Source organism: Mobula hypostoma, chromosome 24, assembly GCF_963921235.1.
Source record: "Mobula hypostoma chromosome 24, sMobHyp1.1, whole genome shotgun sequence".
Classification (NCBI taxonomy): Eukaryota; Metazoa; Chordata; class Chondrichthyes; order Myliobatiformes; family Myliobatidae; genus Mobula; species Mobula hypostoma.
Window position 1 is genome coordinate 43,880,721 of NC_086120.1, and position 14,073 is coordinate 43,894,793.

The 14,073-nt window shown below is 43.3% G+C and overlaps 1 protein-coding gene across 1 annotated transcript in view; it reads left to right on the forward strand.

The window, feature by feature from the left end:
• The window catches only part of si:zfos-943e10.1 (GRAM domain-containing protein 2B), a 111,405-nt gene that overhangs the window by 70,625 nt on the left and 26,707 nt on the right, over window positions 1-14,073 (forward strand). Inside the window, exons 2-3 of the mRNA XM_063032028.1 lie at window positions 11,832-11,972; window positions 12,080-12,220. Of these exons, the coding sequence (XP_062888098.1) occupies window positions 11,832-11,972; window positions 12,080-12,220 (282 nt within the window). The remainder of the gene's footprint in view (window positions 1-11,831; window positions 11,973-12,079; window positions 12,221-14,073) is intronic.

Genomic DNA, 14,073 nt, shown 5'->3' on the forward strand with positions numbered 1-14,073 from the left:
TGGGGGGGGCACCCCTTTCATAAATTTAGGAATGGCTGTACTTCTCCAATTTTCAGTCATGAATTTTATTTTTTAAATGCAGAAAGTGGAAATCTGAAAAATATAAGACGGTGCAAATACTCAGTTGATCAGGTGGCATATGTGGAGACTGGAGCTGGCCAGTTTTAACCTGTGCAGTCCAACGTTTTCTTTTCTTTCATTTTTAGAACATGTTCAATTTTTATTGAGTTACTTATTGGGAGGTGCCTTTCCACAGAATTAAGCAGAGCAGACACGATGAGCCAAATGGCCTAATTCTGCTCCTATGCCTTGTAGTCTATTTTTTTTTTTGGCAGAATCTGACTAAAAAGAGCCTGAAATGTAATTTATTTTGTAGGCAGTCGAAGTCCTGATGAAGGGTCTCATCCTGAAACCTTGAACTTCTGAGTTACGAGGCCCTCTGTTGGTAATGGCTGACGGTGGATATTGTGTCCTAGCTGAATATGTGATATGCAAACCAGCGTGGTATGATATGGAGAGCAAGCTGTTGCCCATGTAGCAGGCTTCCCCTCTCCATGCAGCTTGATGACAACAAAGGAACGGCAGAGACTGGTACTGTCTGGCACCAGTGATGATGTAGGAGTTGCCAGTCAGCGTTGAATTCAATGTAGGACTGCCTGAGGAACACCAGCTTCAGATTTTTCCTTTGGGTTTACTCCCAAAGCCTTTCCCACGAGTGGATATAGCTGCAAGGCAGCGGAGGTTTAACAACAGGGTTGTTAACCACAGCTGACGAGTCCTGTTTGCCTGATGTGACTGTTTTAAGGTGCCAGTAACCTGTCTTTGCCCATCTTCTTTCAGAAGGAACTGTTCCACCAGGCTTAGTAGCTAAACCACATGTGAAGGTCAGGAGCTGGACTTGGTTGTCAGAGGTGCATGCCGTCGGGAGCATTTAATATGTAGTGGAAGTTTGCCTCCATTACCACATGTAGTTGTAACAACCTTAAGGAGCCCCTGCTGAGTTCCTTCAGCATTTTTTGTGTGTGTTATTTTGTACTAATGTATTTTTCCCTTGAGGGTTATTTATTGTAAGTGACATTTCTTTTTGTTGAAGTAAATAAGAAAATGGCTGGAATGGAACACAAAATTAATTCCATGTACTAGCTTCAGAAGTTCTTGTGTATTGCCTCTCGTAATTTCAGCAAGAAGTTATTTGCTGAGTATTTATTTCAAACAGAATCCTGTCAGGCCACTTTTCAGACAGGAAGAAAGAGTATAGTTCAGCTCAAACCTGATTGGGCTGACTAAAAGCTGATTGATGTTGCTTGACTTGGGACAGGAACTTGCTTAAATACTCTTCCCTGGTGGATTGGTAGAACACAACTCGCTCTGTGTTGATTCAGAATCATTCTAACTGACTTGGTATCTATTGTAAAGGATAGTCTTCCTTCAGCAAGAATGCTTATGAAGTCACTTGGGAAGAGAGTTCAATTGCTAGAGCTTCTAAGGTAAAACTTGTTTACCTGAATTTTGAGATGTTTTTCATTAAAAAAAAATGTTGTGTTCTGGATGCTTCCTGTCAAAGATAGATCTAATAGAATTGTAACCCCCTTATCCTGTGATCCAAGGAAGCATTTTGTATTGTAACCAGGAAGAAAGGCTTGTTGCCTTTCATTACAATATTGTGAAGGTATTGTTCTTTTTCCTCTTAAGACCACCACTCTTCAGCTCGCCAGAGTCCTCTGCCCTGCGCCAGTCTTTCAAGTTGTCCCCAGGTGGAGCCCATCTTCTAAGATCTCTTCGCTGCCGGGGATGAGGTCTTTGGAGCTTCCGTTGGCACTGGATTTTTACAGGATGGGGTTGCTAGCCCCATGCCCAGAAGGTGTATGGCTACCATTTCGTAATATCTTCAAACTTTTATTTTCTGAGTATGGGCAAACTTGGAAATATTGATTTAAAAGATTGAATCTATTTGTTACCTGGGAATGGTCTGTATTAAAGTATAATAAACTGTGTTACATATTGAAAGTTTTAAAAAGTTATGCTTGGTAATTGGAAATCTATTGGTTGGCAAATAATTTTAGAAATCCAAAGTATTTATTGGGGCCTTCCAAACAACCTTGACCTTTAGATCAGGAATTTGGGTGTAGTCAGAAGTTCACTGTTGGTTCTTCTCCCACAATTCTGGTTGCACAGTTGGCCTTGCCCCCCAGGTAAATGATGGGTGGGGTGGGGGGAGAACATCAGAGATTATTGTAGGTGATCACTGATCCAAAGTCACAAGCGTGTATCTGCAGATTTGCATAGTGCTCTGCAAATGACAGGGAAATGTGTAGTGATTGCAGTTTGGCTAGTAGTTGTGTGATCACTCAAGTTGAGAATGATGTTCTCCTAAGGGGTTGTCTATTGGTGGGCCTGGGGTCTACATATTCTGAGGGGCTTCCTGCCCCCTTCACCACTTACTGATCTCCACAAGACCTAATCCAGGTGCTGGGTAGACTCCCTTAGTGGAGAATGCCTGTGCGTGACTTTGTTTAATGTGCGGAGGCTAATGAACAGTCCTTGACAGATGGGGATCAGGGTCTACTACCGTGGAATGCAAGATGACTGTTTGCAGTCTGGTTTCTACTTCCCTAATTTGCATTCTTTTTTCTTATCGGTGTTACTCTTCAAAATAAACTAATTCAAACTTGGTGTTCCAGCCAATACTTGAGTCTCAGTCAATACTTTATATTGTTTTCACCTTGCACTTTGCCCTGTGCCTGAGTTGGCTGTCGCCGTTCCCTCATTGCAAACACTGACTATTCTCAGTGTTTCATTGAGTTGTAAGGTGAGTGAGAAGGTCTAAAAGGCCATACAGTGGATTCCGGTCAATTGGGACATTTCGAGATCAGTACATTTTGGCCCAGTGAAGCAACTGCCCCAATTAGCCAAAGGATCGTGGAAATACGGTGGATTCTGGTTAATTGGGCCGTTGGCTAATTGGGGCAGCTTCTTATTTGGGACAATTCTTAAAGAATGAAAACTAATTGAGAAAATGACCGGGATTTCTTTGTTTATTTGGGATATTATGCCACTTAATTGGGACAGGAAGCTTTGATGAACAGTTTTTAACAAACGTCAGTCGTATGGCCGTTAGTACATAATAACTACTAGGAATTACAATAAGAAATATATGTTAAACATTAGAGCAAAAATAGTGAGGTGGTGTTCATGGGTTGGTTCATTGTCAATTCATGGTAGAGGGGAAGAAGCAGTTATTAGAACGTTGAGTGTGTGTCTTCACGCTCCTGTATCTCTTCCCTGATGGTAATAATAAGAAGAGAGCATGTCCTGAGTGATGGGGGTCCTTTTTGAGGCATCACTTTTCGAAGATGCTCTTGATGGTTGGGAGGCGAGTACCCATGATGGAGCTGGCTGATTTTACAACCCTTCGTAGCTTTTTCCATTTCTGTGAATTCGTGCCTCCATACCAGACGGTGATGCAACCAGTTAGAATCCTCTCATCTGTAGAAATTTGCTGGAGCCTTTGTTGATGTACCAAACCTCAAACTCTGAATGAAATACAGCCTGCTGGCGTGTCTCCTTCGTCAATGCATCAATATGTTGGGCCCAGGATAGATCTCCAGAGGTGTTGATGCCCAGGAACCTGAAACTACTCACCCTTTCCATTGCTGATGCCTTGATGAGGACTGGTATGTGTTCCCTCGAATTTTTTTTCCCCTTCCTGATGTCGGCAATAAATTCCTTGGTCTTACTGACGCTGAGTGCAAGGTTGTTACTCAACTGTCTGATCTGTCTCAACCCTGTTCACCTCTTCATCTGAGATTCTGCCAACAACGGTTGTGTCATTAAGTGGTATTTGAGTTGTGCCTAGCCACACAGTCATGGGTGTAGAGAGAGTAGAGTAGCAGGGTAAGTACTTATCCCTGAGGTACGCTGGTGTTGATTGTCAGTGAGGAGAAGATGTTATTTCCAACCTACACTGACTGTTGTCTCCTGATGATTCAAGAGTGTAAAATGTCATTTCCAGTACAGTGTTGAGAATGAACTAAATGTTACTCCAGATCTGATATAGCACAAAAAAAAACTCAGTAAGATAAGGACACAATAATAATAATATAAAACAATAAATATAAATACATAAGATAGCTCGATTGCATGTCCATAGAGTGATGCTCAGTACAGGAGTGGCTGACTGAATGATAAGGTAGTGGTGGTTGGGGTGTGGAGGGTTGGAGGTGTTGATCAGCCTTACTACTTGGGGAAAGTAACTGTTTTTTTGTGTCTGGTGGTCTTGGCGTGGATGCTGCTACATCACCTCCTCTTTGGGAGTGGGACAAACAGTCAATGAGCAGGGTCACGAAACACTGGAAAGCAGAGATCAAAGAAATCATGGTCACCTTGACTAAAAATAACTAGCTCCAACTTGTATAAAAAGAACATTCCAGTGATAACAATGAACTTATAGAATAGCCATACTGAAGCAATAATACTATAATTACAGTACTGGAAAATTCACTGAACAACTAGGTGATTGTATAAGAATACAAACAGGCATAGGCAAATTGAGTGACAAGAAAAATAACAATCTACCCTTGCTGTGTCTCATAATTTTATATACTGCTACCAGGGCATCACTCAGCCTCTCTCACTCTAGAGAAAACAATTGAAGTTTGCCCAACCATTGTTTGTAACGCGTAGGTTCCAAACCAGATATATTTCTGATAAACCTGTTCTGCAGCTTATCCCAGCCTCTGTCACTACCTTAACTCTTCCTCCTCCATCTGCCTATCACCTCATTTTCCCTTCGAGCCCCTCCACCCACCTCCCACATTGCTTGCCACCTCTTTCCCTCACCCCTTTATGCTGACTGACTTCCCTCTGTTTTTCAGTTTAGACGAAGGGTCTTGACCTGAAATGTTGGCTGACCATTTCCCTCCACAGATGAGGTTTGACCTGCTGAGGTCCCCTCCCCCCCAGCATTTTTGTTGTTTGATTTTTGCATTGAGTGGCGATGTTAAATTTACACCTCTGTAGATAGCTGTTAACCGCTTGAAGCCAAAAGCAAGCTTTCAGCAAGTAAACTGCTGCTGTTCATCTGCAAGGGCAAGGAGAAGGGGAAATAATGGCAATTTAATGAAACAATTAGTAAATACAAGTGTGATTTAAAACATTGACAATTCCTTTCTTTCAGCAGATTGTTGATTTCTTAAAGCTACGGTAGCGTAGTGGTTAGCATATTCTAGCTCGGGGCGTTGGAGTTTGCAGTTCAATTCTGACCGTCTGTAAGAAGTTTGTACGTGCTTCCCATGGGCGCATGGATTTCCTCTGGGTGCTTCAGTTTCCTCCCACATTCCAAAAACTTACCGGTTCATGGGTTAATTGCAAATTGCCTTGATAACGCTAGGGTTAAATAGGTTGGTTGCTGGGCAGCGCGGTTCGTTGGGCTGTGAAGGACTCTTATGCGCTGAACATAACTTAAAAAAAAATTCTAAAAACTCTCAGCAACATGCACAAAATGCTGGAAGAACTCAGCGGATCAGGCAGCATCTGAGGCGCTCCGTTGGTCAGGGTTGACCGCGGATGCTGCGGCCCAGCTGTCTGTGTGATACACAAGCCAGGGTGGTACGATATGGAGAGCAAGCTGTTGCCCGTGCGGCAGGCACCTCCTCTCCACACAGCTGCTGAATCCTAAGGAGCAGCAGAGACCGATACAGTTTGGCACCAGCGGTGTCATAGGAGTTGCCAGTCAGCGTTGAACCCAGATCCAGATTTTTTTGCTGGGTTTACTCCTGAAGCCTTCCCCGTGAGTGGGTATAGCCACAAGGCAGCTGAGGCCTGTGATCAGAGTTTTCCTTCTCCTAGATGAGCTGCCAGCCATGGCTGACAAACCCCAAATACCCAAAACATCTGCTTTTAAGACCCCAGTCTCTGCCCCTTCTCTCTTCAGTAGAAACAGTTCTGTCGGGTTTAGTAGCTAAGCCACACGTGAACGCCAGGAGCTGGACCTGGTTATCAGAGGCTGTTTGAGATGCACGTTGCTGCCCCCACTACCATTTAGTAGGTAGTTGGAGCTTATCCCCATGCCAAACCCCGCCCCGGCTATAACAACCATAAGGAACCCAGGCAGGTTCTACTGAAAGGAATAAACAGTTGGCATTTTGGGCTGAGACCCTTCATCATGATTAGAAAGGAAGGGAGAATATGCCTGAATAAGGTGGGGCGGGGGGAGGAAGGAGGGCAAGCTGACAAGTGATAGGTGAAACCAGGTGAGTCGGGAAGGATGGATGAAGTAAGAAGCTGGGAGGAGATGAATGGAAAAGGTAAAGGGCTGGAGGAGAAGGAATCTGATAGGAGAGGAGAGTGGATCATGGAAGAAAGGGAAGGAGGAAGTGATAAGGTGAACTAAACTAGTTGGGATTGAGCTAGTGTTCTCTGCAAGTGTAAACTCTCAAGTGATTTGTTATCAGTAGTGGAGGATGGTGTCATTGTCTCGTGATTTACTGACCTTCTATGCAACACAACACTGATTTGCTGGACTTAATTGCAGCTGTTTCTAACATGATGGAACAGTAACAAGACCTTTTAAGTTTTTCCAATTTGCATTTCCTTTGCTGGAAGTGGGGAGCTGTCTGAAGCTGTAGCCAACTCAAAGACGGTGATCACATCATTCTGAATATCACCTCCTGTATTTGAATGTTTTGAGATACTGTAAATAGTACAAATAAGTGACGAAGGATCAGAAATAGCCGTGTGTGTGTGTGTGTGTGTGTGTGTGTGTGTGAGAGAGAGGGAGAAGTTGCAGAGATAAGAGAAGTTGGAGGGAATGGAACTGGATTTGATGTGTTTAAGCTACTGTGGATCTGAAGGGTTCAGTCGCTTCCTACTGTGTGATGGGAAGTATCTGAGGAGCCACGTGACAGGGGACTCTTTGATCCGCGGGCTGTTCCCAGAGACCGACACGGAGGCGGGCATCCATGGTTGCTGGCAGACCATCAACTCGGCAAAAAGGCACACTTTGGTCTGCCTGTCCGGGGAGGAATGTTGCAGACTGGAGAGGAGTGCTGCGTGCTGAGAGGTGTACTGGAGCTTGCTACAGCCACCGCAAGGGCTCATTGGGGAAGGGTCACAATGAGTTCCTTCCCCACAAAGGGTCCCTCTACCAGAGAGGGAGCCCCTCGATTATTACTGTAACAGTACACCACCCCAGGGGCCACATAAGTGGCAGCAGAGCTACTGATGTGTCTGATGCACCATCAATAACTCCAAAAGACTGGAAGTAGAGTAAATACTGAAAGGCTTTTATTAGCAGTAAAATGTGACCTCCACCATGCTGAGTATCTGCCCCTGGACTGAGAGGAGGAGCAATGGTGCAATCGCCTTTATTCAGGGGTCTGTGGGAGGAGCCACAGGGGCAGTCAGCAGAGGGGCGTGTCCAGACAGGTAACCCAGTTACAACATATACATAATACATATATATGGTTCACCACAGTGTGCAATAGAACAGTACGGAAAGCATTGACTATGAATGTAAAGAATGAAAAGGCATTGCAGTGTATTCTTGTAAATAAAGTTAATTAGGAATAAAGATAAGTAATTGGAGAGTAATACTGCACTGTCTTACTTCAGCACCAGCCTTTTATTTTAAAAAAATCACCAAGCTTTTGTTATCTGTAGCACGACATGATGAGCAAGGTGTGGTGGTGAGTGTAATGCTATCACAGTGCCAGTGACCAGGGGTTCGATTCCCGTCACTGTCGGTGAGGAGACTGTGTACTCACCTCATGACTACGTGGGTTTCCTCCGGGTGCTCCAGTTTCCTCCCACATTCCAAAGACGTGCGGGTTAGTGGGTTATTTGGTCACGTGGGTGTAATTGGGTCGTGCGGGGTCACTGTGCTGGAAGGGCCTGTTACTGGGCCACATTACTGGCATAATTTACATATTACTATTTAACTATTTTTGTTTCTATTACTAATTATTTATAGTGCAACTGTAATGAAAACCAATTTCTCTCGGGATCAACAAAGTATGACTATGAATATGACTATGACATCTCTAAATAAATAAACCATCTTGCACTGAAGAAAAGGACAGTGATGCAGACGTTCTCTGTGCTACGTGGATGATTGTAACTAAGTTTAGTATGCACTGCCAGTGGGTTTGTTCCGTGGGTTAAACCACAGGGGCCCGTAGGTTCTCATAGCCAGGGAGGTAGTGAGGACAAGTTCCCACTACCTATTAAATGCTCCCAGTGGCGTGCATCTCAAATAGCCTCTGACAACCAAGTCCGGCTCCTGTCCTTCATGTGTGGCTTAGCTACTAAACCCGGCAGAACCAGCGAAGGGGCAAAGGCGGGTTACTAGTGCCTTAAAACTGGTCACTTCAGGCGGATGGGCTTCTCGGGCATGGCTGGCAGCTTATTGAGGAGAAGGAAAACTCTGCTCTCAAACTGCTTCTGACTTGCAGCTATACTCACACTTGGGGAAGGCTTTGGTAGTAAACCCTGAAGGTAAAAATCTGGAGCTGGAGTCCCAAAGGCAGTCCTACGTTGAGTTCAACGCTGACTGGCAAATTCTGCGATGCTGCTGGTGTGAAACGTTATCGGTCACTGTTGTTTATCAGCTGCGTGGAGACGGGGAGTCTGCTGCACGGGCGACAGCTTGCTCTCCATATTGTACTGCCCCAGCTTGTGTATCTAGACAGTGCAGCATCCATGGTTGACCCTGACCAATAGAGGGTCTCGTTTCACCATGTCACTTAGGCAGTGCAGGTCCCTTTGGAGCACTGAAGTATACCTCGTATATGCACATTTTCAGCTAAGAATCACGCTGTTTGAGTACATTATTCCACATGCATTGAAGAATGTCTGTTTGCCGGATTATTTTGCATGTTGATTTAATGCACGTGCCTGTTTCGAAGTGCGCTATTTCAAGTAATGCAACCGAATGAATTCACCACAGTTGTAAGCTGTTTCATACTGCTGCTGACCACAGACTCACCTTTTAAGGTGTTGCGTGTCTGCCATGCGGTACCGCGGAACAGAATCCATTTACTCAACACTCAATATCCTGCAGGTAATACCACCTTCAGTTTCAATCTGGGTGTATTCTGTAAGGAGTCTGTATGTTCACCCAGTGGAATGTGTGGGTTTCCTCCAGGTGCCCCAGTTTCCTCCCACAGTCCAAAGATGCACTGGTTAGTAGGTCACTTGGTCATAGTAAATTATTCTGTGATTAGGCTAGAGTTAAATCGGAACTTGTTGGCAGGAATGGCGTATTCCACACTGTATCTCTAAATAAAAAATGAAGGTTTCTGCACTCTAATGTGCTAACGGTAATAAAACAATTATGGTAAAATTAGAGTGGCTGCTGCGTAACGCGTTCTGAACTTTGGCGACGAGGCTCTGTGGCTCTCTTAACACGTGTAAAGTGAGACCTGGCTGAGCAGAGCAGACCATGGGACCTTCTCAGATAATACTTGTGGTGTGCTGGGATTAGCCCCGTGGGACTCGGATAATGCTTGTGTGCTGGGATTAGCCCCGTGGGACTCGGCTGGAATGCGGTTCAGATTGCAGTGATCCACTGAATACTAGTTTGGCAGGAGGAGGGAGCTCTCTGCCAAAATGCTTCATGGGTTGGTTGCTGGTAGGTGGTATCTTTGTTGTTGTTCTTCCAAGTTGGAGTAGGGTGACAGGAGCCTACGAACTTTCTGATGACTTCGTTGCTTTCACGTTATCCCCAGGGACGGTGCTCCTCTTGGAATACAGCATAAATGGGTGAGTGAGCAGAGGCGGTACTGTTGGTATGAGAAGGAGGTGTGCGTGTAAGGTGCTCAGCAGGTAGAGACCCAGCAGGCTACGGGTGCTGGAGTCTGGAGCAAGACACAAAGCAATGGAGGAACTCAGTGGGTCAGCTAGTAACTAGGGAGCCCTTCATCTGGGCTCTTTCCTTTGCTACTGTCCAACCACTGAGCTCCTCCAACTCTGCTGCAGGAGGTCACTTGTGCCCTGGGGGGTGATTCAATTGGGTGCGATGGGCGTGCGTTTTTAAATAAATCGACCAGCTGTTGTAGGTCAGGTATGACTATAGCCTCTGAGTATTGGCAGTAGTGTAATCACCCGAGTTGAGTACGATACTCTCCTAAGGGATTGTCTATTGGTGGGTCTGTGCTGGCTGTTACGTGAGCTCGGGCTTTTCTCTTTGCAATGAAGGTAGATGAGAGGTGACCTGATAGAGTGTGTACGATTATGACAGGCAAAAATAGATTGGACAGCCAGTGCCTTTTTCCCAGGGTAGCAGTGGGTAATACCAGAGGATACTTTTCTTTTAAGGAGAATGGAGGAAGTGTAAGGTGACTTTAGTGACCAACATGTTATTGCATTTGTTACATTGATAGCTAGGAGGGCCATTTTGTTGAAGTGGAAGGATACATCAGCTCCCACTTTGTCACAATGGTTCTCTCAAGTGATGCTATGTCTTAGTTTGGAGGAAATTAGAAGTCGAACCTTTGAACCTTTATTTGATTTTGAGAAAAGATGGGGCTCATTTGCTCATTATTATCATTTGAGCTAATTGATATAATTTTTTCACGATCTAATTGTAAATTTTTTAGTAGATTTTCTTTTCTTGCTGGCAGTTTGATGTTTATTTTTAGAAGCATTTTGTATGATGCATGACTCTGGGGTTGTACACCTAATGGATTGTCTTTTTTTCTCACTTTTCTGCTTAGTAGTTTTTTTAGTTATCACAAAATTTTTTTTTGCAGTCTTTAAGATAATGTCTTTTTTGAGACATTGTAAGTGTTGTTACTTCGATGTACTCATGTTATTTTTTCTGTATAATATAACAATAAAAAGATTTGAAAAGAAAGGTGACTTTAGGACAGATGCCAGGTAGGTAATTTTGAGAGTGGTAAGGGCCTGGAGCACAAGGCCAGAAGTGGTGATAGATGGTAGCTGCATTTGAGGCATTTAAGAGAATCTTAGCTAGGCATTTGGATGGAAGAAAAATGGAGAGTTTGGGCTATGTCGGAGGAAGGGTGAGGTTGATCTTGCAGTGAGCTAAAAGGCCAGGACAACAATGTGGGCCGAAGGGCCTGTATTCTTTATTTTATGAAACATCAATCCACAGTTACTACCTGACTTGCTGATTTCTTCCAGCATTGTCTCTAATCTTACCTTCCATCCGTTATAAAGTGCAGAAAATGTGCACTTAAATAGTCTCTTTCAGAGTTTTGGACAACCGTGATTTTACAGCCTGTTATAAACTTTTACGACATTCATATTGCTGGGAAAAAGTTGTTTCGTTATTGTGTCCGGAATGTATTACAACAAAGGTCGATTCATTCACCATGAACCATTTAAAATTATATCTACTATTTGTGCTTGAATAATGGTGCAGTTTCCTTCAATATTAGAGGAATATCTAACAGCTTGGTGGGTGTATTCAAGTCTCAAGGACTGAATAGTTCAAGACGGAAGTTCACAATTTAAGGTCATCTAGGATTGGGCAACTAAATGCTGGCTTGGCCTGCAATGCTTACCTTCCATGAATGAATTTTAAACTTAAGCAGCCAGCATTTATTTTCAGTGGCTTTCACTTCTTGATTTACTTTAAGCAATAAATCAGAAAGGCAGCTTGTCGGGGCAGAGCCAGACTTAAAATTAAATTATTCCAAATTAGTAAATATTGTTATTCTTCAGTTAATGAAGCACCATTAGTTTTCTCGTTTCCACTCGGAACTTGCTTTTTGAAACCAGCCGCAAATTGCAGTAAGGTTAGTAATTCTGTGGTGTCAGCCTACATTTATTGGTCTATTCTGAAGGTCTTTATTCTTATTTCGGGCTAGCTGTCCCAGTGAGATTGGGTTGATGGCTGATAAACCTAAAAAGAACAGAAAGAAGTCGCAAACGCTGACACCCGCCTCCAGCTTGGAAAATGACTCCACGACGCTTGAGTCCCAACAAAAAGATAAATTACACCAGCTGAGGTATGTTTTATGAACTTCTATAAGAAAAGCATAAGGTTAGTAATTTTGTGGTGTCAGCCTACATTTGTTGATCTATTCTGAAGGTCTTTATTCTTATTTCGGGCTAGCTGTCCCAGTGAGATTGGGTTGATGGCTGAAAAACCTAAAAAGAACAGAAAGAAGTCGCAAACGCTGACACCCGCCTCCAGCTTGGAAAATGACTCCACGACGCTTGAGGCCCAACAAAAAGATAAATTACACCAACTGAGGTATGTTTTATGAACTTCTATAAGAAAAGTAGAACTAATAATTTGTATTTAAGATTGTAATGTTCTGATTTGAGGACCTTTTTGGACAAACATTATTTCTATTCACTTTATGGACAGACAATCAGTCTATGTGTATAAGCCGTCTTATGTATTTATATTTATTGTGTTTCATTGTTTATTGTTATTATTTTATTTTTATTTTATTGAGATACAGCACGGAATAGGACCTTTCAGCCTTTTGAGCCACCCAGCAGCACCGTATTTAACCCTAGTCTAACTACAGGACTATTTTCAATGACCTGTTAACCTCCAAACCAGTGGTAGAAAACTGGAGCACCCAGAGGAAACCCACGCAGCCACAGGGAGACCATACGAACTCCTTACAGGCAGCGGGTGGGAATTGAACCCGGGTTGCTGGTACTGTAAAGCATTGTGCTCACAACTATGCTACCGTACCACCCGATATTGTGCTCTTTATCTTATTGTGGTTTTTTTGTGCTGCATTGGATCTAGAGTAACAATTATTTTGTTCTCCTTTACACTTGAGGGTACAGGAAATAATATTGTTTGGGTGTTTTGGGGGTTAGCACATACAGCAAATAAGTTCAGCAACTAACTTCAGCCACCAGTCTTCTGATCTGAATATGGACTGTAGATTAAATTTAAAATGCAGCTCTGAACAGTGGGTTCCTAAGAGCCATGAATTACCATTAACTGAAAGACCAGACAATGCTGATTTAAAATTAATTTGTGTGTTTGTAGTGTGGGTGCGGAGGGAAATGTGAAGGTTGTGTGTAGTTCAAAGGAAGCTTTGTGGATGTATTGTAAATATGGAATTGTCATTTTGATCTTGAGCACATAAAATATGTAGTGTTGGGTCAAGCAGGGCTCTTCCTCCAAAAGGGTCTCAGTATGATGCCTGCTGTGTATCATTTTGTCAAATAAAGAGACTACTTCATATCTACCTGCCGCGTCTCTCCAGTGACTTTGTTCGCATGCCAGTAACATTAAACAATCTTGAATCCTTCTGCAACAAAAATGGAGTAGAAATTGATTCATGAACTGGCTTGTGCATCCCAATAAATTCTACCAGCTAGTTGTAAAAGTAATACTACAAATATATTACAGTAATGATCAATGGAGCTAACACAGTTGAACAATTCATGATTTTGAATATACTGACTAAATGAGCTGTGGTTTAGTTTCTTTCAAAACAAAACTAGGGAAATCTATTTGAAAAGGAAATCTTTACAGGGGAGTATCAGAGTGATTGACCAGCAACAGAATCAAGTTCATTATCACTGATGTAAGTCATGAAATTTGTTGTTTTGCAGTAGCAGTACTGTACAATACATTTTAAAAAAATACTACAATTTGCAATAGAAAATTATATTTTAAAAAAGTTAGTGCAAAATGTGAGGTAGTGTTCATGGGTTCATTGTCCATTCAGAAAGCCGATGGTGAAGGGGAAGAAGCTGTTCCTAAATATTGAGTGAGTGTCCTGTATATCCTCCCTGATGATAGTAATGAGAGGAGAGCATGTCCTGGATTTTGTTCGTCCGTCATCGACGTCGATGAGGACCTTGACACCATTATGATGGTGTCGAGACTAGCGCGTGATTTGGATTTAAATGAGAGAGAGTTGCGCAGCGTCAGCCTCACTCTCTCTTCCCAATTCCCATCTGGATCCAGTGGCAAGACAGAGTCTAGACGGCTGGAGATGGGACTAGGCGCAGTGGATGACCAGGACGTCTTCTGTGTCTTGTCCTGCTCTACATGTTCCACGACGCTTGCAGAGACCGCCTTCTTGACCGTTGGCCCTTCCGTTGGTCTCATCTGCTCAATCCGCCGGA